At 38.5% G+C, this 24,475-nt stretch overlaps 1 protein-coding gene across 2 annotated transcripts in view; it reads right to left on the bottom strand.

Moving 5' to 3' along the window:
- LOC131161491 (replication factor C subunit 3) overlaps positions 1 to 24,475 on the bottom strand; it is a 31,575-nt gene that overhangs the window by 2,389 nt on the left and 4,711 nt on the right. For both annotated transcript variants that reach the window (XM_058117291.1, XM_058117290.1), the window contains exons 3-8: positions 19,167 to 19,246; positions 18,914 to 19,073; positions 5,982 to 6,063; positions 5,236 to 5,365; positions 5,045 to 5,108; positions 4,896 to 4,964 (exon numbers count right to left, since the gene is read on the bottom strand). In XM_058117291.1, the coding sequence (XP_057973274.1) occupies positions 4,896 to 4,964; positions 5,045 to 5,108; positions 5,236 to 5,365; positions 5,982 to 6,063; positions 18,914 to 19,073; positions 19,167 to 19,246 (585 nt within the window). The remainder of the gene's footprint in view (positions 1 to 4,895; positions 4,965 to 5,044; positions 5,109 to 5,235; positions 5,366 to 5,981; positions 6,064 to 18,913; positions 19,074 to 19,166; positions 19,247 to 24,475) is intronic.

Below are 24,475 nucleotides of genomic sequence, written 5' to 3'. Positions count from 1 at the left end.
TTTGTATGGATTTGGACAGTTTTATTCAAATCCACACAAATCCAAATCCAAGACCCAAAATCCATACTCTCAAACACAGCACAAAAGTCTTTATAATCAATTGTAGTGTTTTGAATTGTCACACCATAACATCTGTTGAATAATTGGGTAAAATGGAAGGCTTAATCACAATAATAGGTTTCTCCCAATATGATATATCTCAAAGTACATATCAATTATCATAATGCCCTAACTCTCACTTGTTAACATAACACACACTAACAATGCTAAATGACTAAGATAACCATCAACACTCCCCCTCAAGCTAGAGTATATATATCATATGCTCCTAGCTTGTTACAAATAATTTAACACAAGCACCCCCCCAAGGCTTTAGTAAATAAATCACCAAGCTGTAAATCAAACTTCACATGAGTGGTGGTAATGAGCTTCTGCACAAGTTTCTCCCGAACAATGTGGCAATCAACTTCAATGTGTTTTATCCGCTCATGGAAGACTAGGTTGGAAGCAATATGAATGGCAGCTTGAGTATCACACACCAGCTCCATAGACTGAGAATGTGGAAAACCCAGTTCTTCCAACATGTTCTTTTAGTCAAACAAGTTCACATGTAGTGAGCCAAGGCCCAATGCTCAACTTAGCACTTAACCTAGCCACCACAACTTGTTTAAGACTCCTCCAAGAAACAAAATTTCCACCAAGGATACCATGCCCTGTTGTGGATCTTCTATCGAAACGTGACTCAACCCAATTTGCATCAGTATATCCCTAGATATGAGTGTGACCTTGATCCTAATATAAGAGACCTCTCCAGGTGCACCTTTAAGATATCTCAAGATGCAAATTATGGCATCCTAGTGAACTGTTCTTGGAGAATCAAGAAACTAACTCAACACCTGTTGCAAAGATACATCCGGCCAAGTGACCATGAAATAATTCCAATTTCCAAAAAAACCCCGATATCATCTTGGGTTGGACAAAAAATCACCTATATATGGCACTAGCTTACTGTTAGGATCCATAGGTGTATCAATGGATTTGGATCCCAACAATCCAGTATGATCTAAAAGATCAAGAACACACTTCCTCTCTAACAAGACAATTTCAGTACAAGATCTCGATACTTCTATACCTAAGTACTTCAATGGTCTCAAATCCTTTGTCCGAAACTTAGTCTGTAGGAAATGCTTTAGGCTTTGAATACCTTGATCATTATCACCAGTAATCACAATACCATCCACGTACACAATAAGCAGAATCTTTCCGGATGGAGTATGACGATAAATATAGAATAATCTATTACACACCATTAGGCCAAACTCAAGTACTACAACACTAAAGCAACCAAACCATGCCCTCAAAGACTGTTATAAACCATAAAGTGACTTTTTGAGCCAAGACACTAAGCTTGACTCCCCCAGGGCAACAAACCCAGTGGTTGCTCCATATAGACCTCGTTTTAAGATCACCATGTAGTAAAGCAATCTTGACGCCAAACTAGTATACAGGCTAGTTATAAATGAGCATACTAAGGCAAGTTTGGCTACAGGGAGAACGTGTTTGAATAGTCCAGGCCATACACCTGAGTGTATCCCTTAGAAACAAAGCGGATCTTCAACCAAGCAGGGGAACTATCTAGATTAGCCTTCATAGTGTGTACACCCAATGACAACCAACCACAGACTCATTAGGCGGAAAACGTACTATGTCTCATGTATTATCTTGTAGAGCATGCATCTCTTCCGTCATTGCATTCTTCCACCCAGAATGAGATAGGACTTCAGAAATAGACTTGGGAAGAGCAATAGAAGATAGGGTACTAACAAAACAATAGTATAAGAGTGACATGAAATCATAAGAAACAAAATTAGAGATTAGAAGTTGAATACAAGAGCGTTTACCTTTACGAAGAGCAATAGGAGGATCAACCACCTGGGGAAGAGGATCATCTGACGACAGAATTGGAGGCGTAGAAATGGAAGCTGGAAGAGGCTTTACTTCCTTGAGTCATCATATGTACACTTACAAATTGCAATAATCCAAGCAACGAGAAAGACTCAAATTGGATAAAGATGCAAGAAGACTAGAAGAAGGAAATAAGTTAGGATCAAGAAGGCTAGGCAAAGGAAAAGACTCATCAAGGTCAACAAAACTCGAAGGAATCAGAAAGTATGGTGTAGACTCAAAAAAGGTGACATCAACATAGACAAAGAATCGATGGAAAGTCAGACTATAACATTGATATCCTTTTTGAATATTGGAATAACCCAGAAAAATACATTTGATAGCACAAGGATCCAATTTATCTCTTCTTGGATTTAAATGTTGAACGGACACACAACCAAATATACAATGAGGAAGGAAGAACAAAGGAGCCTTAGGGAAGATAATTAAATATAGGAGTTTACCACCAAAGACAAGATGGCATTTTATTGATGAGAGAGCAAGTGGTGAACATAGCATCACTCCAGAAAACTTTGAGGAGATTCATTTGATACAAAAGGGTTCAAGTGAATTCAAGAATATGTTTGTTTTTCTGCTCTGCAACTCCATTCTGTTGTGGAGTGTGGGCACGAGATGACTAATGGATCATGCTAGAGTTTGTCATATAGGTAATGAATTGAGTACTAAAGTACTCTTTAGCATTATCACTACGAAGTATTCGAGCTGGCATATCTAACTTAGTCCTTATTTGAGAACAGAAGGCACAAAAGATATTAAAGAACTCTTAATGATCTTTCATTAAATACACCAAGTCATTCTTAAGTAATCATCGACAAAAGTGACAAAGTATCAAAACCCCAACTTTGACGTGACACAACTAGGACCCCAAACATTGGAATGGACTAACATAGAAGGCTAGCGACTCTTTTATTGACTCGGGAGGCAAAAGGAACACGATGATGCTTTCCTAATTGACAAGACTCAAAGTCGAGGTTAGACACTAGGAACTAGCTGTTTTGACTTGTCCAATGATGGATGACCCAAGGCGACAATGGATTTGATGTGGTGTGACAGCAACACTACACACAATAGAAGAAGAGAGCGACTAAAAGCAGTGATGTCCACCAACCTCAGGTCCTATGCCAATCGTCTTCCTCGTCGTCAAATCCTGAGTAGCAACAAAGTCAGGAAAGAAGGTTACAAAGCAATTTAGTAACTTCGTTATTTTACTAAAAGACATGAGATTAAAGGGGGGTTTAGGAATATAGAGGACAGAAGAAAGAGAGATGGAGGGAGTAGGATTTACTATTCCTATTCCCGTCGTAGTATTAGTGGACCCATCCGCAAGGGTAACTTGAGGTAGATTTGTAGAATACTGGAGAGTAGAAAAGAAGTTAGTGACACTTGTCATATGGTCAATAACAGCAAAGTCGATAACCCAGGGACTAGTCGGGGAGATACTAGATGACATACAGATGGCATAGCTACTTACAAAAGATGTAAAGTGATGAGATGCTTGTTGGGATGCCTAATACTACAGGAACTTTAAATACTCTTCCCTATAGTACGTTGTCACTTAAACAAGTAACTGACAAGGGAGACACTTTTGGGATTAGGGAACTCCATCCCAATACAAATACAACCTCGATAAAGCAGCAAATCAAAAATAAACAGCAGGCAACATGTTTTTCGAATTCACCAACTCAATCCCAAAACCTTCGAAAACTGATGCAAACCACCAGCCCACAATGTACAAATAAAAAAGACCACAAATACCACTATTTCAGGATCAATAAACTCAATAAACATTGACAAACAGCTTCGAGAAGCATCAAACAACCAGTCCTCAGATGTTGTAAATGAGCAACTAAAAAAGGTGCAATCTTTGGACTAAAAAAAATCATGAAAAACTTCAATAATATGTCCATAGAGGGATTCAAGCCCTGCTGGAAGAATTCGGGCCAAAAACATGCCTAGAATTGGCTAGCCTCAGGTAGTCTTCGACCGGTGAGTGAGGGCACGTGTGGAAGCTGCTGGAGATGAGATTTTAGTGGGAGGCAAATCGGCAGCATCTGCGAGTGACTATGGTGTTGTTTTCACAAAAACTATTGTGGATTTTGTGTTCCTAAACTAGCAATGTCACCTAGGAACCGGAGACTACTCTGGCTTCCGGCAACTGCTGGCCACTTTTTAGTGCTATAGAGTTGCTGGAAATTCTTCTACGATGGTAGACATGCAGCGGATTTAAGGTTTTAGGCTTCGATTTTTATGGTGACTGTGACAACTAGGGTTTAGGTCTCAGAATCATGCTCTGATACCATGTTGAATAATTGGGTAAAATGGAAGACCTAATCACAATGATAGGCCTCTCCCTCTATTTATAATATATGTCAAAGTACATACCAATGACCATAATGCCCTTTATAACTCTCACTTGTTAACATAACACTCACACACTAACAATGCTAAATAACTAAGATAATCATCAACAACATCCACCATATACTTGGCAGATCAGATTGGTAATCCGTGGTGGATTAGCGGATAATTGGATGGCCAAAGTGCAATCCATATCTAACTCACTTGACAAGCAGAGATTGAATATGAACCAGCTTAAGCAGATCAGATTCAGTTTGGACCAGTGGATTTTTATCCATTTTGCTGGCCTAGTCACCACTCTTAACTAAAAGCTTTAGCTATGCAGTTGTGCCCCAACATTGTATATCAAGCCTTACCAATGACAAGCATTAGCATTTGCACCAACCTAAGTGAAAGATACAAATTATTAATGTGTTAACAATTACAACAAAAACAAAGACAGAAAACATGATATCATAGTGCAACTTCCATATGTGAGACTTCAGTTTCTATTAATTTTAGACATCAATTCATAAATTCTAGACCAAAGGAAATGGCTACAAAAGAAAATGGAGCAAGACATAAAGACATACTCAATATCAGCCAAATCATTTATCAACGGAACTCGAACCTCTGATGGCATCTGGATCTTAAAAACAAACCTGTTGATACAAAGCCCCGGTGATGAGAAGAAGCAAATAAAATATTACAAATTGAAGAGCAAGATATAAAGAGTACTTACATTGTCACTTCCCTCACAATATCTACCAAGGCCAATCCCTTCCTTGCTTTAATTTCATATATTCCTAAGGATAATTAAGTGTCCCAAACCAACCCAACCAAAAAAAAAGAAATAGAAAGAAAGAAAAAGAAAACATACGTCCAGTGATTAAAAGCAAAAATCACATAAATAAACAACATTCTAAGGGATACGTAGAAAACTAGTTGCAAATGGTTCATTTAGAAGCCAATGAGATATTTGTTCAATGTCTTTCGGCAACGGATTTCCAGTGCACAAGTACACAGCTTCCTCTGTTATCTGCTGAGAAGCCATATGGGTTGACTGCATAAAAATCAAGAAAGAAATCAACAATATAATCTTGGATCCATTTTCAAAGAAACATAAATTCACTCCCCGCATCCCCAACCCCCCCCCCCCCCCCCCCACCCACTCCAAAAAAAGAAGGGACCTGCAAAGTCCAACTTTTAAATTGAAATATCATAATATGACATGGGGTCTCATTTCCTTTATTTCCTAGCCAAGCAAAACAAGTGGTTACAGCTGACCCCATGCTCCCACCCCTCCTCAGTTTCTCACACACAGAGATGAAGATGATGATGACTACAACAACAACAACAACAACAACAATGATGATGCCGACGATGGTGATGCAGGGTGTCGCGCTGATCAGTGATTAGTAATATCTAGAAAAAGTTCAACCATTTCATAAGGTGCAAGTTTCCTTTTCTATAACACACTCAGTTATAAGCCAGGTGAGCAATGTTAAATCCAAGAAGTGCATTGGAGCTCAAAACCCTTCTGTATAATTAAAGCTTTTGAATGGTATTAATGTCAATCACAATATTCATTTGCAGAAAGTTAGGTAGTTAGAAATTATAAATACGTTAATAAAAAGTAAACCACAAAGAAGCAACAACCAGGGGATAAATTTCCAAACCTGCAAAATGTTCAAAGCCTTTCTCATGTCGCCATTGCTAAGCCGTACAAGTGCAGTTAAGCCAGACTCAGTTACGTCAAGCCTAGTTCAATGAAAAACATTGTTTAAGACAATATAGTATAATTTTTTTAACTAGAGACCAACTCACAAGCTACAGCCATATCAAAATTACTGGAGCATAACCTCCTTTCACAGTTCATGATATTTAGCAAAACTAAAGACCTGGCAGCCGTCCAAGTGGCATGATCTTCTTTCCATTCTGAGGTCATTGATTCATTTTCATTCATAAGAAATAACAAATCAGATAAGCCCCTCTACTTGGTTGTCAATAAACTATAAAGCAAGCAACTGATTTTTATGCTCTGCAATTGTATAAATAAGCTCCTAATACTTGGACTCAATACGATGAACCAAGTTTCCATTGAGAAACATCTTTTTTTTGTCTCAACATAACATAGACAGATCATTTAGCACCATCTTGGCTGTTTAGAAGTTGAAAATTCCACATGTTTATTCACAACCAAGTATTAGGGCTTCAAGGGCCAATCACTGATGGAAATAATAAAAAAATAAAAAGGGGCAGCCCGGTGCACAAAGCTCCCGCGTATGCGGGGTCTGCGGAAGGGGCAGACCACAATGGGTCTATAGTACGCAGCCTTACCTTGCATTTTTTCAAGAGGCTATTTCCACACCTCGAACCTGTGACCTCCAAGTCACACAGTGACAACCTTACCGTTGCGCCTAAGCTCCCCTTCAATCACTGTGATGGAAATGACTAATGTTATTCTAAATAGGAAATCAAGGCCCCTCTTTTGGTTGTTGATCACAACAAAAGTTCATCCCAGAATTCGCTATGTAAACGTCTCCAAAGGAGAAGAAATAGGGCAAAGAAAATGAATGACATGAAGGACAAATGGAAGATAAATCTCACTTACCATAAAACCCTTAATTATCTAGAAAGTGAAAGAAGGGATGCTTCATCTCATATATTCCTAAACCTTTGCAAGTCTAATTTAGCACTGTGAGGTTCTGAGGCGACATAGAGTCAAGAAATTTTACTAGGTTTCAAACAAGAAACTTTTAGAAAAGAATGTTCTGCCCAAGAGAGCAGTTTTCCAAGATCTTTGCCTTCCTTTTGTGGGGAGTGTCATTCTTTTTTCTTTTTCTTTTTTTTTTCAATCCCATAGAGAGATGTTCTTTGATTTGTTAAGAAAAAAGAAAAGAAAAGCTGCAGGAGAAGGCTAAGCATTCTGCTGCGAGGTCAATACGATCAACTGATGCTCACACAATTCAATAAGCATTGTGCTTCATAAAGAATGAAGCACTATATAGAGTATCTACAACAAGTAAGATGAACCAAATCATTATCAGTGAGTCTCACCAATCCTTCATGAAGATTAGATATGATTTAGAAACTATCATAGTGAAGATTCTAATAATAATGATGGATTTGATATCACCCTTTCTTTTTATCAGCAAAGAAAATTTCAATAAAAGGCATCAAGGGAATGCTACCCAAGTACAAACAAACAAAGGAATCACCTGGGTGTCACCAAAAAACAAATATAAGAGTTACCATAGTCGATCAAAACCAAACCACTACGCCATCTGGTAGCAGAAGAAATCCATCAGTCTATATAGTAGTATGTAAGAGCTACCACAAACCAAAAGATGGAAAGGGGATTGAAGGGCAAAGCTTTCTTCCTCTCCTTGCTAGAGCAAATATTTTTCCAAGCCCATGACTGTCCAAAGTATTCTGGTCAAGGACAAGTGCAAGAGGATGGAATTAATACAACAACACAACAACAAGCCTTTAAACCCACTAGGTGGGGTTGGCTACATGAACCCTTTTCCGCCAATTCACCCGATCAAGAGCATTTTCCTCTATTAGATTAAGGGCTATTAAATTCTTCCTCACTACCTCATTCCAAGTTATATTAGGTCTACCCCTACCCCCTTTCATGCTAGGAACAATAACTAACTAACTCCTCCTCAAAGGTGCTCTATTAGACCTGCATTTCAAATGCCCAAATCATCTAAGCTGCCCCTTCCTTGTCTTGTCTTCAATTGGTGCTATGTCTAAATTATTGTGTATATGCTCATTTTTTACTTTATTTTTTAATGTTATACCACTCATCCACCTTATCATTCGCATTTCAGCAACCTTTACTTTCGATACATGTCTCTTAGTTGCCCAACATACTGAACCATAAAGCATAGTCGGCGAGCCATCTTATAAAACTTTCCTTTTTAATTTTAAGGGTTTCTACGATCACACAACACACTTCCATTTTTCCCAACCAGTTTTAATTCTATGTACTATGTTTTCTTCAATTTCCCCTTCCGTTTGCATAATAGATCCAATATATCTAAATCTATGAGTGCTATTAATCTCTTGATTATCAAGTTTAATCTTCTCTCCACTACTACTCCTTACGTTCCTACTTATCCTAAACCCTTTAGGCTCTAATGTGACTCTCCAAAGTTCTAGCTTAGATTCCACTTCACTCCTACTAACATCAGTCAACACGATATCATCTGCAAACAACATACACCAAGGTATCTCAAAGTAAAACCTTGATATACACCTACTGTGATTGGAAATCTCTAGATTCCCCTCCTACAATCCTAATGCTAGTCACTACTCTATCATACATATCCTTAATGACCTCAATATATCTACTACAAACCCCCTTCTTTTCTAAGACCCACCAAAGAACTTCTCTAAGTACTCTATCATAAGTTTTCTCTAGGTCAATAAAAACCATATGTAAGTCCCTTTTCTTTTCTCTAAACTTTTCCATTAAGCTTCTTAAAAGATAAATAGCATATGTCATTGATCTCCTAGGCTAAAACCAAATTGATTTTCTTAAACTCACGTTTCTAGTCTTATCCCATGTTCAATTACCCTTTCTCATAATTTCATTGTATGGCTCATAATCTTAATTCCACGATAGTTATTATAGTTTTGAATATTGTCTTTGTTTTTGTGTAAAGGTATTAATGTACTTTTCCTCCATTCTTCTGGCAAGTTTTTATAATAATGCTGAATGGATTAGTTAACCAAATATTTCCTTTATTCCCTAAACATTTCCAAACTTCAATTAGTATTTTAGCTAGTCCTATAAATTTCCCACTTTTCCAAATACAAGAAAAATCTATTTATAAAGGGCAGCCCCTTTTTTTCTGCAGGTTATCCATGGAAAGAATTTTTCCAAGAGTCGCCTTCCGTGCAAAGAAAGCAACTTTTGTGGGGGCTGCTATTTTCCAGATGAAAATCATAGCTAGTTTCTGCTGGAGCGAGTTTCTTATAATAGGATATGATCGTAAATCTGCCATTTTTATTCAAGATCCACTTGGGATCATTATTAGTGTTCCGTCGATGATTTCTATACAAGCTACCCAAAATGGCTCCCAATCAAAAAAACTTCTAATCAAGGGAATGTTCCAGAAAATCTCTTGGATAGAAATATGAGGATAATTACAAATAAGGACATCCTTGTCACAAGCCAAACTGAAAATGGAAAGGAATTTTGCGCTAAAGGGATTTTGGCCGCACCAAATATCATGCCAAAAGAAAATATTATCCCCATTTGGAAGCAAAGGGAGAAAAAGCCATCCCAGCCTTCCCTAATGAATTTCCAAACTCTAGCATCAGAAGCTCCTCTCCTAGTTGCGGTGGTCCAATAATTATGTGGAGAAAGCCATGTTTTTAAGCGATGATTCCACTCCAAAGATGATCCTTCTCTTTCAAGAATCTCCAAAGCCATTTACGAGGGAGGGTTTCACTGATGGTAGAAAGAGATATGAGCCCTAAGCCTCCATATCTAGTAGGCACATTACAGCCCCTTCCTCTCAAATCTTTCAATTACATCCCCCAAACTCCTTTGTCATTGAAATTAGCTCCAAGAGGGGGTCCAAGGGAGGTAATTGGAAAAGCCCCCACCTTGCAGCCCAAGAGGCCCGCAAGGACAAGCCCCTCATTGTTGTCCCCAGTGAGAATGAGTTCTTTTTTCCCAAGTTCAACTTCAAACTTGAGATTGCTTCAAACCAGAGAAGAATGCACCTAAGATTGAGGATCGGTGAGGGTCCTCTTCCAACAAAATGGCATCATCCACAAAAAGAAGATGGGAGGCTTCCATTTCGCTCCTGTTCATTACAACATTAAGAGCTTTGAGAAGTCCTCCTTCCGTAACTTTATTCAGCAAGAGACACCACAATTTTAATACCACGATAAGCAGTAAGGGTGAGAGTGGATCACCTTGCCTTAGACATCTAGAAGAACAAAAAAGTCTAATGGGGCAGCCACTGATAAGCACTGAATATGTGGATTTGTACTGCATTGTTGGATCCACCTACACCAAAGCTCCCCAAAAGCCATTCTTCTAATAATGCGTAGGGAAAATTTTCAACTTTCACATGACCAAAAGCCTTCTCCATATCAAGCTTACAAGTCACTGCCACCGCCCCCTCCCCCCCAAAAAACAAAAAAGTCTAATGGGCAGCCACTGATAAGCACTGAATATGTGGATTTGTACTGCATTGTTGGATCCACCTACACCAAAGCTCCCCAAAAGCCATTCTTCTAACAATGTGTAGGGGAAATTTTCAACTTTCACATGACCAAAAGCCTTCTCCATATCAAGCTTACAAGTCACTGCCCCCCCCCCCCCCCACCCGGTTCCCCCTTTTTCCTTATCCTTACCATAGCCATCCACAACCACTAAACAGCTACATCCATGATCTTCCTGCCTACTACAAGAGCATGCTGGTGCTGGCCAATAACTTCCAGAATTGCTTTTTCAAGCCTCATAGCAAGGACTTTAGATAGGATCCTATAAACAATACCCACAAGACTGATTGGTGAAATTCCTTAATGTTCCAAGCCCCACTTTTCTTAGAAACCACAGTAACAAAGGTGGAGTTAATGCTACTCACAAATCTGCCCCTTCTGTAGAAGTCATCAGAAATGATGATAACTCCCACTTAAGAAGTCCCCAATTTGCTTGATAAAAAGCAAAAGTGAAACCATTAAGGCTCAGTGCTTTATCTCCAATGCTATCCTTAATGGCTTGATAAACTTCCTCCTCATTGAAGGGCCTTTCAAGCTACTGCATTTTGGAACGATTCATGGTGTTGAAAGTGATGTCATCTACTGCTGTTCTCCAAGTCTCTTGTGTAAAGATTCTTGCAAAGATCACGAATGCCATTTTTTATATTCGCTTCTTCAAGTAAAGTCTCCCCCTCAATTTCAATTCTAGTCAAAGTGTTGAACCTCCGGTGAGCATTTGTTTTTCCATGGAAGAAAATTGTGTTTCGACCCCCTCTTTAAACCATAGAGCCCTGGATTTCTGTTTCCAAGTGGTCTCTTCTGTGTTAATAACATCAGGAATCTCTTTTCTAAGCATAAATCTTCATGTCTCACTCGATGTTAAAGCCTTGACCAAGTTCCTCCTCATCCTACTCCTTTATGCCATTAAGGATAAAGTCCTCTTCAAATGAATATTTCCCAAAAGTATTCTTGTTTCACCATACCAATTTTTCCTTCAGCTTCTTCAATTTCAATGCAGCTAAAAAACTTGCTTTCCCCTTGAAATGAAGAGTAGACCAACATGTTTAACCAGATCACCAAATCGGAAAGGAGCTGGCCCCCACTTAATACATCTGATATCAAGGAGTATAGGGAAGTGGTCCAACTTCTCTGTGTGATACCCAATTGCATCAAATTCAGAATCCAACAAAATGGGTGGGATGCTAAAGTTAGTATTAATGCTACTCATAGAAGTCCCTTGAGGTTGATTTCTCAAATTTCACATTTTTTTTTGTTTTTCAAAAAAAATGTGAATTGCGACAGAGCCTTTTTGTATTGCATTTCTTTGTCTTTGTTGCCACTTGAATCATTAGAACACCCCCAGTATCTATTTTTTTGGTCCTCAAGGAGCCTATCATCTCTTGGAATTTTTTCTTTAGGAAGAATTTGAGAGCAAGGGGAGCAGTGGAATTGGCTCAGCTCTTGGGGGTGATTGATTCCTTTATTCCTTCTTCTCATTCTAGATCTTGGGCTTTGGATGGGTCAAGGGAGTTTTCTAGCACAATTTGTCTTGACCATCTTACTCATGGTGCTAATAGTTCTCGTTTTACTTTACATTCTTTGATCTGGAGAGCTAAAATTCTGGCTAAAATTGGGGCTTTTATTTGGTCTGCTATTCTTGACAAAATCAATACTAATAATAGGCTTCATGTTAGAAAACATTTGAAAGTTTATGCTGTTGTGAAGTGTACTTGGTTGGAGCATAACTCTAGAATTTTAAGGGAAGTGTGATGAAACCAGATTTCAAGTCAATTTGGGTTCTTTTTATGGCTTCTTAATGATGTTCAGATTTTGGTTTGTTTCTAAGGTGCGGCTCATTGACATGCAAAGTAACAAGAGGGCTTTGTTATTCTAAATTTTTTTTAGTGTGTTTCATTCATTAATTTTCTAATGTTATTGTCCTCTTTTATGTTATTCTAGTATACTTTCTTATTTTATGTTATATATATATATATATATATATATATAAGGATCCAATATTCTAATCACCTTTTGCCTAGAAGCGTAGCCATCCACAACCACCCCACTGATTTTGTTATAGAAAAATGAATTTATTAAGAAGAGAGATACAAAGAGGTGGCTAAGGCATCGACCTAGAAGGACATGAAAGAAAAAGAAGACAAAAAGGAAAAAACTAAAACAAGATCTACTAAAATCCCACAGAAAAGGCCCAAAAAGATGCAAGATAGCCTTTTTTTTCTCCCAAAGCAACTGCATAGACAAGGAACAGACATTCAAACTATGAGCTATCCTTTCCAACCAAATGCCCCCAAGCACAGCAAAGATTGCACAATTCGATCACCTATTAGCATCCTTAGTTCTTCCAAAACCACTAAAAGAAGCAACCAAATAAGTCTCCACGAAGCATAGATACACCTTAAGTTCTCCCAAAAATAATCAAACAGCCTATTCACGACCTCCACACTACAAAACAATGTAAAATGAGGTGCAAATGCAACTCATCATTACCAAAACACATAACACAAACATCAAGGGGTAAAAAACTGATAAGATCAACAACATGTTGTGTATTAAGGACCACCAATCAAACATAGGCTTTAACCTTGGATGAAACCTTAGCACTCTCAATTCAGTTAACAAGACAGAAGGAATAGAAGAATGAGTGAAATGAGAGTTTAATGATTCAAAAGAACAAGACACAGAACCACCCATACTCCAGATCCTAGAGTCCCTAAGGGTGAAAGAATCTAGCAAACTAAACAAGAAGACTAAAGATCATGACATCAAGCTACACTTTCTTACTTACAATGTGATAAGAGTGTTTTGTCTTACTTCTCTGTGGCTTTAGCTCGGGGATGTTCTAAGATATTTCTCATGTGCAAATGGATTGGAGGGCAGCCACTTTGCAATTTTTTCTTTCTTTTTGGAGGACAGATTGTTCTCTTGATTATGTACTTTCTTGTCTCTTAATAAATTTCTTTTATTACTGAGTAAGAAGGAAAAAACTTAGCAATGAAAAGAGTACAACAATTTCACAATCATTAATATTCTAGCAAAAACGAAGATTCTAAGACAAGAAGTCCCCCTCAACAACCATGAAAGAAGTAGAAGCATTGTGAAAGAAAAGGAAATGGCAAAGCTGAAAACAAGCAACCAAAAAGGAAAATTCTCCAACCATACAAACTCAAGAGCCATCGCCCACTCTAAATTTCACAAAAGAAATGAACAAGAAGGAAATAAGTTAAATGAATTTCCAAAAAACTCTCATGGGTAACCCTGTTTGCTTCCCACGCATTCTTGTACAAATCAAATTTACTTTTGACTACCTTATCCTATAGAAACTAATTTTCAAAGAAAAACACTATTGCCGCTTCCCAACAAGAGCAATGTTCATAGAGACCAAGTTATCACAACCACAAAGCCCCTTCAACATAGACCTACAAACAAACTCCAAATTCACTATATGATCTCTCCTTTCACCAACACTATGTCAAAGGCAACCCTCATCACCCTCCCTAACTTAGCCACCATTCCCACAAGAATCCCAAGCAAAGACGAAACATAAAGGGAAACAGAAGGAAAAGATGCTTGGATTGAGGTAATATGACGGCCCAAAGAAAAAAGAGCATCCTACAACCATCAATACTTAGAAACATTCACTATAGCATCCTTGAAAGAAATTGAACAAGGATTACTTCCTAAGTTAAAAAGGCCAATACAGACACTGCTACTTGCTAAAGAAGCAAAACAGAAATCGCAATGAAACTCAAATAAAAAAGATAGCTAGACCAATCTTAGCCATATTATTACTCAAAATCAACTCTGTCAAAAGTGTGTAATAGGGTCAAAAGACTACAGTAAAATAGTATCATCTGCAAACTACAGATGAGAAACAACAATATTACCTATTCACTGCCTAACCCCTCTCAAAGCCTCTGTCAACAGATCTATCAACCTTCCTCTCAAAACGTCAGCCATAAGAATAAATAAAAGAAGATAACAAATATCTTCACCACACATCTCGATGCTGAACACCGAAAGTATTGGAAGACAAACAACACCTAATCCAAATTTTCCATCTAGAACCAAAAACCTTATATCCAAGACCCTTTAGAAAGCTCCAATTAACCCAATCATAAGCTTTCTCACGGTCCAACTATAAAACAACTTCTTTGACATTCCCTCTTCTAGCATCTTCTACAACCTCACTACCCACTGAAACAAAAAGCCCCAACAAGAACCATCACAATAATCTTATAAGCACCAACAACCAAGCTAATAGGTCTAAACCCTTCATTCTTAAATTCTATTACTTTGTTTCGCTTGTTTTGTTATCTATAGTATTTTATAAATACACTTGTTTCACTTCATTTTTTCAGTTACTTAAAACTAAATTTAAATGAAGAGAGAGAGAGAGAGAGAGAAACTTTTCTCAACTGTCACCTGTCTTAGAAATTTTATTTTTGACTAGCAATTTCTGGACTGGCAGCCATAATACTCTTCTGAATGACAGATGCACATCAAAAAAAGAATGCATTCTTGAGAGAATAGTGACAACACCAACGACAAACATTTTGGGCTTCTCTACCATGTTGACCACCAAACTTGAAGGACCACCAAAAGTCTCAATCTGTTTGAGTGAGGGAAAAGAGACTTTAATTCTATTGTTGCTACATTTCATAATAAGACATGTCTTTTGTTAAATGGCAATACTTTTAAGAAATTTTATTATAAAAAGCAAAAAAGTGAAAATTGAAAAAGGAGCACCAATGACATGAAGAACAAAGATGGTAGAAAGACAAAAGTTCAAAAAGCCAGTCCAAAAATGGGCAGTGATATGTAAGGAATTGATTCCCCTAGCTTTTGCATCCCATCACACTTCGTCTGCTATGATGCTCTTCAGTAAGTTGATTAGGTAAATGATATAAAAGCCTATCTGTTTCAATTTTCAATGGTATTAATCAACTCACTCAACAGCACTTTGCCAGTGGAATGGCCCGCAAGAGGTTAGGTAAAAAGTTACTAATAAGAGAGAGATAAGGAGTAGGCCCTTTTGAGTAACTTGCCCAACTCTTTTCATGTTCATTTGGGAAGTGATAAAAGATATGGAGCTTCGACGCTGGGAAATTCTCGTGTGCCCTTTCTTTCCTATCTAACTTCTGATTCTAATGTGGCCTCTTTTGCCTTGTACTCTTTGATTTGGAAAGCTTAAGTTTCCTCAAAAATAAAAGCTTTTATTTCGATTACAATACTCAAGAAAATAAATACCAATGACTTGCTTAAGAAGAGAAGATATAATAAGGCCTTTTCACCTAATACTTCTGTCCTTTGTTTGAGGAGCGAGGAGACTTGCTCACATTGTTCCTCCATTGCCCTTTCACTTTGGCAGTTCTGAATAAGTTATCGGATATCTTTGGCGAAAACTAGGAGTGTCCCTCCACATTGAAGGCTTTTTGTACTAATATATTTAGGGGAATTGGCAAGGATAGGAAAGCTTTGTGCCTTTGTGGTGGCGCACAGTTATGGCTATTATTTGGTGTGTTTGGTTGGAGAGAAATGCTATAATCTTTAAAGGTGTGGCAACTACTAACAATTTGCTTTGGGTCGGGTCGGGTGGTTAGCTTTCCTAGCTGTGAGTATCAGCAAGCGGTTTCTTTCAACATTTTTCTTTGGAAGACTTCCAGTGGAATCCGCTTCTTTGAGTTGTTGACAAATAAAACCACCATGGACTAACAATTAAACACAACACCAATCACACTGAATATGAGAACAACTCGCCCCCATAAAATTCCCTTGCCCCACACACCAAAGAGAAGCCGAGTAATGTATCTGTTCCCAAACCAGCAAGTGCGACAACTTCTTCCATAGGAAAATACACGCATTGCGCTCCATTCACAACCCCCAAAATACTGCAAAGAAAGCACATTTACAGAGCGCTGCCCTTTCCTTTTTCCTGCCAAAACCAACAAAAGAAACTGCCAAAAAGCCCTCCATTGCCTCTGAACTCACCCAACATTCACCAAACAATTTATTCCATACCCTCCAAGCATAATCGCAATGTATAAACAAATGCGATGCAGAATCTAAACAGTTAAAACAAAGAACACAGATGACTGGAGACCAAACCTTCAAAGGTCTCCTGACCTGCAGCAAGTCATTTGTATATTCTAACCAATCAGATAAAATCCTTGATTTTAAAGGGGACCTTGGCCTTCCAAATGGATCTATAGAGAGGAAAAGACAAATTAGACCTAGTAAAAAATCACAAAAATATTGGCACCAAAGAATTCCATAGACCAAGACTAGCTATCTTCCTCTAAAGAAAAATAGTAGTTATTCAACAAGACTAGCAAAGAGGATAGCTCTACCATCTCCCTATCATTCAAAGACCTACGAAAATGGAAATCCCAAGAAGGCAAAGGACCACCTAGATCAACAACAAAAGAAGAAATGGAATCATCTGCCATGAGCTCAACTTATTATCCTTGTTGTATTTTTTCCTTCTTCATTTTTGTTGTATATTCTCTCCTCTTCCATTAAAATTCTTTTTTTATCATAAATAAATAAATAACTAAAAGTTACTAATTTAAAAAAATTGCTAATATGATAGCACTACTTGATCATGGGAAGCAGTTGGCATGAACAATGTTTGTTGTTAATTTTTTTTTTATCAGCAAAAAGAAATTATATTAGCAAGGCATCAAGGAGATGCCAACTCATGGTACAAAACATCAACCACTCTTGAGAATGTTACAAACATTAAGGATTACAAAATGACCATTAACAAATTTCCCATTAAGCCAGTTGGAAAGAGTAGTAATCCACTGGGCTTTGTAGGTCTAAAGCGAAGTAGATCAATCTTTGAAGGCTCTCTTATTTCTTTCTTTCCAAGCACACCAAAATATGGCGAGAGGAATGAGGTTCAAAGCTTTTCGCTTCTCCTTTGTGGCTCTGATGCTTTTCCACGCCCAAATCTCCCCTCCAACTGAATTTGTCATAACCCGTTGCTGCCCAGCCAAGGAAAGAGCCAAATTCCACAAGTTCCTTGTCCAAGGGAGGTGGAGAAGAATATGGTTGCCTGATTCTACATCAGCCATACAAAGAAAACACCGATTCATGACTATAAGCCCTCTTTTCTATAGATTATCGAGGGTTAAAATAGTTCCATGTACGGACTCCCAAACAAAAAACGCAACCTTTGAAGGGGCTGCTGTCCTCCAAATGTGAATCCAAGGGGAGCTGTTGCAATTTGTTCCCAGCAGTGAGAGCTTCTTATAAAAAATATTTAACAATGAAAACACCATATTTGTTGTCCAGAGACCATTTTGGCTCGTTGGGGATGCTTTGGTGATGAAATTTGTATAGAAATCTGTAGAAGTCAGAGTGGGCGAAGTTCCAAATCTGCCACATTCCTTGTAAACGGAATGTCCTAGAAAATTCCCTCATCAATGATTTGGAATGACTGATAAGGGCATTTTTGTCACAAGCCAAGTTGTAGATGGAAGGAAATGCAGCTCTAAGATTATGATTCTCACGCCATACATCATGCCAAAAGTAAACGATGGCCCCATTCCTCACTTGAAATGTTACAAATTGGAAAAACTCATCCCATCCTTTCCTGGTGAATTTCCATACTCCCAATCCATAGGGACCTCTACTAATGTGAGCAGTCCAATCATTGTGTTCAAGCATATTTAGAAACAACAGTATTCTCACCAAAGGTGATCTTTCGCCTTTATGAACCTCCATAACCACTTCCTGAGGAGGGCTTTATTGAAAGTGAGGAGGGATTTCAACCACAAGCCTCCTGAATTTTTATTGTCAATTGAGGGTTTGAATCTAATTACTACTAACAAGGTGAAAGGTGAGAATTAACGTAAGGCCTCTCTGCCTTCTGGACTAGTCAGCGCCTTACAAGGGACTGGATAACGTCAGTCACCCAAAAAAAAAAAAAACCTTATACATAATTTTCACATTTTCAATCACCACCAAAACAAAAAGAAATTTGTGCTATGGAAATAAATAACATATAAGCAATAAGCATAGTATTATTTAATAAATTTCCTACAGCTTTTACCATGTACAAAATATGTACCCCCTCAAAGAACAAACAATCATTGTATACTATGATTTTAACCAAACTAGATTACATTATTGAATCAAGCTTGATTTAAATAATTATAAATATATAGGTGAAATTTGGGAATGGCAAGTATAAAAACAAAGCCAATCAATAATTAAGAATCTTGGACATGTAAAAACACTTGTGCCAACAATAGCATGGAAATTTTTATCCAGATTTCATGGCAGAATTTTCCACAGCGAGAGAGAGAGAGAGCAAATACGTGAAAATGCATTAAAAAATAAGTTTAGAACTTACCCTTCAGCCTCTATAACATGTTTAAGGCGCTCTGTGACATGAATTGAATCAAGAGGAGCAAACCGAAATCGAGTGCATCTGGACTGTAATGCTGGAATAATCTTGTTGACATGATTGCAGATAAGAGCAAACCTAGTGTTCTTTGTATATTTCTCTATGACTGCACCACAATCAAGCATGAAAACAACAGGAGTATGCACACATAACTCTTGGTTGGAAAAAGAGGATAAGGAAAAAAGCAAAGACATAATACCTCGACGCAATGCAAATTGTGCATCCTTTGTCATGGCATCAGCCTCATCAAGTAGGACCAACTTCACAAATGACTTTGCACTGTTAAGAACAAATATCTTCAGAATACTAATGCATCAAACAGCAAGCATTAATAAAATTCCATCTCTCCACTTGTCAATTGAAAACGCAACTCAACTTGATTAAATAGCAACTCAGCTCAATCAATAGAGTTAACATATCAAAACCATTGGAGGTTTCAGAGTCAATGACAAAGCACAAGCATTGTGATCAAGTGATCACGGTAATAAATGAAAGTGCAAATAGTTGATTATTTCCAAAAACACACATCTTCACAATGTGAAGCTTTTCTAAAACAAACTTTGTTCCAATTTCTAAGCATAAAGCTTAAAACTTTTTGGATTAACTAAGAAAGCTCCTAAGCAATTAAAAAACATGCCAAAACCCTTAAGTCATGAACTCAAGTTGAATTAGGTTAGAGGTCATGTATACTTTAGGTTAGAGGTCATGTATACTTCAGAACTGCGGGCATTCTCACTCTAATCTGTTATTTTATGGCATCTGGAGTAAAAAAGAAGATTGTCCCATTGATGACCCATCAAAATAATTTACTATTTCTGTTACTTTATTCCCATTTTAGCTAATCTCACAAACAAAATTACTGAAATCAGAATGCCTACAACGCCCCCATTGTAGCCAAACAACAGTTCACCTGCACATCATTTTCTTGTTGGCCCACACATGTGGGTGCTTTTATTTCTGCTTGGGAAGATGCAGCCTCTGGAGCATGCGCAGACTTGAGCATGTGTTTTTTTTTTTTTTTTCGCTGCTCTTTCTCAATCCTCCTCTCTGGTATATATATAAATACACTGCTTTGTAAAGGATGGTGTGAGAGAAAATATACAAGAGAAGAAGAAGTGAGCTGTGTGCGACAGGCAGAGAGGTTAGAGCCTAGAGTTGAGTTGAGCTGTGTTACTCCTCCTCTATTGTATCTTTCTTATTGATCATATAGTGAGACTCCCTCTCTCCCGTGAACGTAGGCAGAGTTTGGCCGAACCACATAATCCTTTTGTGTTCTGTGTGATTGATTGTGTTTTGTTTGTGTTCTAGATCATCTCTTTTCCCCCTAACAAATGGTATCAGAGTGCTTGGAGAGGGTGAGGAGCGTGACTGAAAATCTGAGCTTACCATCGGGTCGGCGACAACGAGACGAAGCTGGGACAGCAAACCGCATCGCAAAGGCATGAACGGCATCTTCACCGGAAAGTCTTCACGCGCCCAGCAGAGGCGTGAACGGCATCTTCACGCAACGCCATACCAGCTCCTCGAGTTGCTTCCCTGCAAAAATCATTTGCTGCTGATCGTGTCAGAACTCTCCACCGCAAGACTGGTTGCCTGGTGTGTGAAGACCTCCATTTTTTTTTTTCTATGCAGGGGCGGAGCATTTGTGGGAAGAAGGAATCTTCCAAAGCAAGTCACACTAAATAAAAGGTGAGGTCTTTTATTAAAAAAAAAAAAAAAAAATTAGCACATCACTACTTTATTACAGAAAGGAGTGGATCACATTGCATTGGAATATATATAATTGCAAATGGAAGAAGTGGAGTGCTTGCCTGACAGGCCACATCCAGAGAATTTATTTGCCACGTCACCAATGGGGCCCACTTGCCATGTCATCAGTGGGGCCCACATATATTGGAACAGACCCATTTCTAGCTATTTTGGCCGTTCCGGACGCATTGGTGTGATCAATTTTGCCAAAATCCGCCTCTAAGTTGCTATTTTATAATGGATGATAATTTATCCAAGTTCGGCGTGGAGAAATTTGACGGCCAAAACAATCTCAGTTTATGGCAGAGTACAATCAAGGATATCTTGATTCAGTGTGACTTGATCAAGCCGCTAATCGAGAAGAAGCCAAATAATATCAAAAATGATGATTGGGCAAAGATGGAAATGAAAACAGTTAGTACCATTCGTTTATGCTTGTCAAATGAAGTTAAATATTTTGTGTTAGATGAATCATCACCTGTTGAGCTATGGAAAAAATTAGAACAAAGATACATGTCAAAATCTCTAACAAACAAGCTATTTCTAAAGAAGAAACTCTATCAACTAAAAATGGAGGAAGGGGTAAATATTTATGACCACATAAATGATTACAACAAGATCATAACCCAGTTAATGAGTCTTGGTGTAAAAGGTGAAGAAGATAAAGCACTTCTTCTCCTGCCATCTCTACCACCTTCTTATGATAGTCTTGTCACAGCATTGCTTGTTGGTAAGGAAACCTTGAAATTGGAAGAAGTGATGGCTTCACAACAGGATGCTGACACCTTGAGAAAGCCAACCGTTAACCTCCAAGGGCGTGCCTTGGTCACACAAGGTGAGAAACAGACCAGGGGCAGAAATCAAAACAGAAATTTTCCTCACAACCGTGGAAGATTTAGAGGCAGACAGTCCAAATCAACAACTCCAGGAAATTCCAACAACACTCAGAGCAAAAAGTAGATCAAGTGTTGGAATTGTAGCAAGATTGGTCACTACAAAAATCAATGTCGATCCCAGAAGAAGGAGCCAGAAAATAGGACTGAAGCAAATGTCGCCTCTTCTTCAAGAGAAGGAGATGCACTGCTATGCTCTTTGGAAAGGAATGGAGAGTCTTGGGTATCAGACTTTGGAACCTCGTTTCACACAACAGGCAACAAAGAAATGCTTAACAGGCATATACCCCAAAACCTTGGCAATGTTTATCTTGGTGATGACAAACCTTGTGAAATTGCGGAAAAAGGAGAAGCAAAAATAAATTTGACAGGTACTACCTGGAGTTTGACTGATGTCAGATACATCCCTGATCTTAAGAAAAATTTAATATCTGTTGGACAGCTTGCAAGTGAAAGTTACACTACAACCTTCTGTGGCGATAGTTAGAAAATTTCCAAAGGTGCAATGACATGCTTGCGCAGTAAGAAAACTGGTACTCTTTGGGGAGACTTCCTTTCAAGTTCTTTAATATGTGGGCAACCCACCCTGAGTTCCAGGAGAGAGTTAGAGAAGTTTGGCAGGAATGCTATGATGGGTGCAGACAGTACTGTTTGGTTAGGAAACTACAAGCTTTGAAGAAGCCCTTGAGGTCCCTGAATGCCTGCCACTTCTCCCATATCTCAGTACGAGCTGAGATGGCAAGTAATGAACTCCTGGAAATTCAGAGTAAGTTACATGATGACCCTACTTGCCTCCAATTGCAAAAGGAGCTGCAGTATAAGAAAGGTGTAGCAGTAAGATTGGAAAATGCTAACAGGATGTTCTTATCTCAAGTAGCTAAGTGTAAGTTCCTGAGGTGCAGTGATAGGAACTCTTCTTTCTTCCATGCTCTCCTGCGAAGGAACAAATGCAGAAATCATATTTTTGCTGTTATGAACCAGAATGGTGAACTTACAAAGTCATATGATCAGATGGCATTCGAGTTTGTGAATTCTCAGTTCTGGGTATTGAAGAGAGGTGTTCAAAGCTAAATCCCCAGGTAGTAAATAGGGGAGCTGTGTTGAATGAATCAAGAAGAAATGACATGTTAAGACCTATATCAGAAGAGGAGATAAAAGAGGCTCTGTTCAGTATTGGGAATGATAAAGCTCCAGGCCCTGATGGTTACTCTGCAGGTTTCTATAAGAAGGCTTGGAATACCATTGGCCATGAATTCTGTCTAGCAATAAAGGAGTTCTTTCAGAGTGGCAAAATCTTAAAACAGATAAATCATACTGCTATTATTTTAATTCCTAAGACTAGTCATGCCTGTACAGTAAGTGATTATCGTCCAATATCTTGCTGCAATTTCTGTATAAAGTCATTGCTAAATTGATCTCTAGTAGAATCAAACCATGCCTAGAAGACCTGATAAACCCAGCCCAAATTGCATTTGTCAAAGAGAGAAATATGGTGGAAAATATATACCTGGTGCAAGAACTGATAAAAGGGTACAAATGGAAAAGAATTTCCCCTCGATGCCTACTGAAAATTGATTTGAAAAAGGCTTATGACTCTGTTTCGTGGGCCTTCCTGGAGGATATGTTGGTGAATTTAAATTTCCCTAATCAAATGATCTCTTGGATCATGGAGTGTGTCTCGACGACTTCCTTCTCTGTATCACTGAATGGAAGGCTCAATGGATTTTTCAAGGGGAGGAAGGGGCTTAGGCAGGGTGATCCTTTGTCTCCCTTGCTGTTTGTTATCTGTGTGGAGTACTTGTCAAGGCTACTCAAATCATTGGAGGGTAAAGCTAAGTTTAAATTTCATCCCAAATGTGATGAACTGAAGATTACACTCTTGGCCTTTGCCGATGATCTCATGCTCTTCTCTAGGGGAGATGCAGTCTCAGTTGGCTACCTAATGGAGTGCTTGAAGGAATTCTCTCTGTGCTCTGGCCTCTCTACAAACAGCTTGAAATCAAACCTGTATCAGGCTGGCATGAAACCACGAGATTTGGAGGTTATCTTGAATCAAACTGAATTCAAAGAGGGTGAATTTCCTTTCAGATACCTGGGAGTCCCTCTGTTGTCTTCTAAACTGAATGCCACCCACTACAGGCCTTTGATTGATAGAATTGCTGGGTTGTTTAAAGGGTGGCCTGGGCATACTCTAACGTATGTTGGTAGATTAGAAATAATTAATTCAATTATCCAGGGATAGAATGCTTTTGGCTTGCTATTTTTCCAATTCCAGTGATTGTTCTAAACCAAGTAATCAAGCTATGCCGTGTATTCCTATGGGGTGGTAGAAGGAGGGCCTTGGTTGCTTGGAGGGAAATCTGCAAGCCAAAACAAGAAGGTGGCTTGGGTGTGGTTGACCTCAAGACATGGAACAGAGCTTTGTTGTCCAAAGCGTTGTGGAATATTCAAGCAAAGAAGGATTGTTTATGGACGAAATGGATCCATCAATTCTACTTGAAGGAGGCCGAAATCTGGTATGTTGTAGCTAAAAAAGATGACTCCCCCCTATTCAAAAGCTTGGTTGAAATCAAGGACCAGCTGGTACTGAATTCTGGGAGTGTGGCTGCTGCCATAGAATCTATGGAAAGAATGGGAAGAGGTTCGCATAAACTCTATGACTTCTGGAGGGAGAAGTGCCAAGTCATGTCTTGGACAAAGTCTATGTGGTATAATGGAACTACTCCGAAGTATGCTTTCTGCTTGTGGTTGGGTTGGAAGGGAAAGCTTCCAACTTGTGACAAGTTAAAAGGAGTTGAGATTGACGTAAGATGTACCTTCTGTAATAGAGATATGGAGACTCTTGATCACCTTTTCTTTGGCTGCA

Source organism: Malania oleifera, chromosome 8 (genome assembly GCF_029873635.1).
Source record: "Malania oleifera isolate guangnan ecotype guangnan chromosome 8, ASM2987363v1, whole genome shotgun sequence".
NCBI lineage: Eukaryota > Viridiplantae > Streptophyta > Magnoliopsida > Santalales > Ximeniaceae > Malania > Malania oleifera.
Note: the sequence above shows the minus strand (reverse complement) of the source record. Positions and strands in the feature narration are given on the sequence as shown.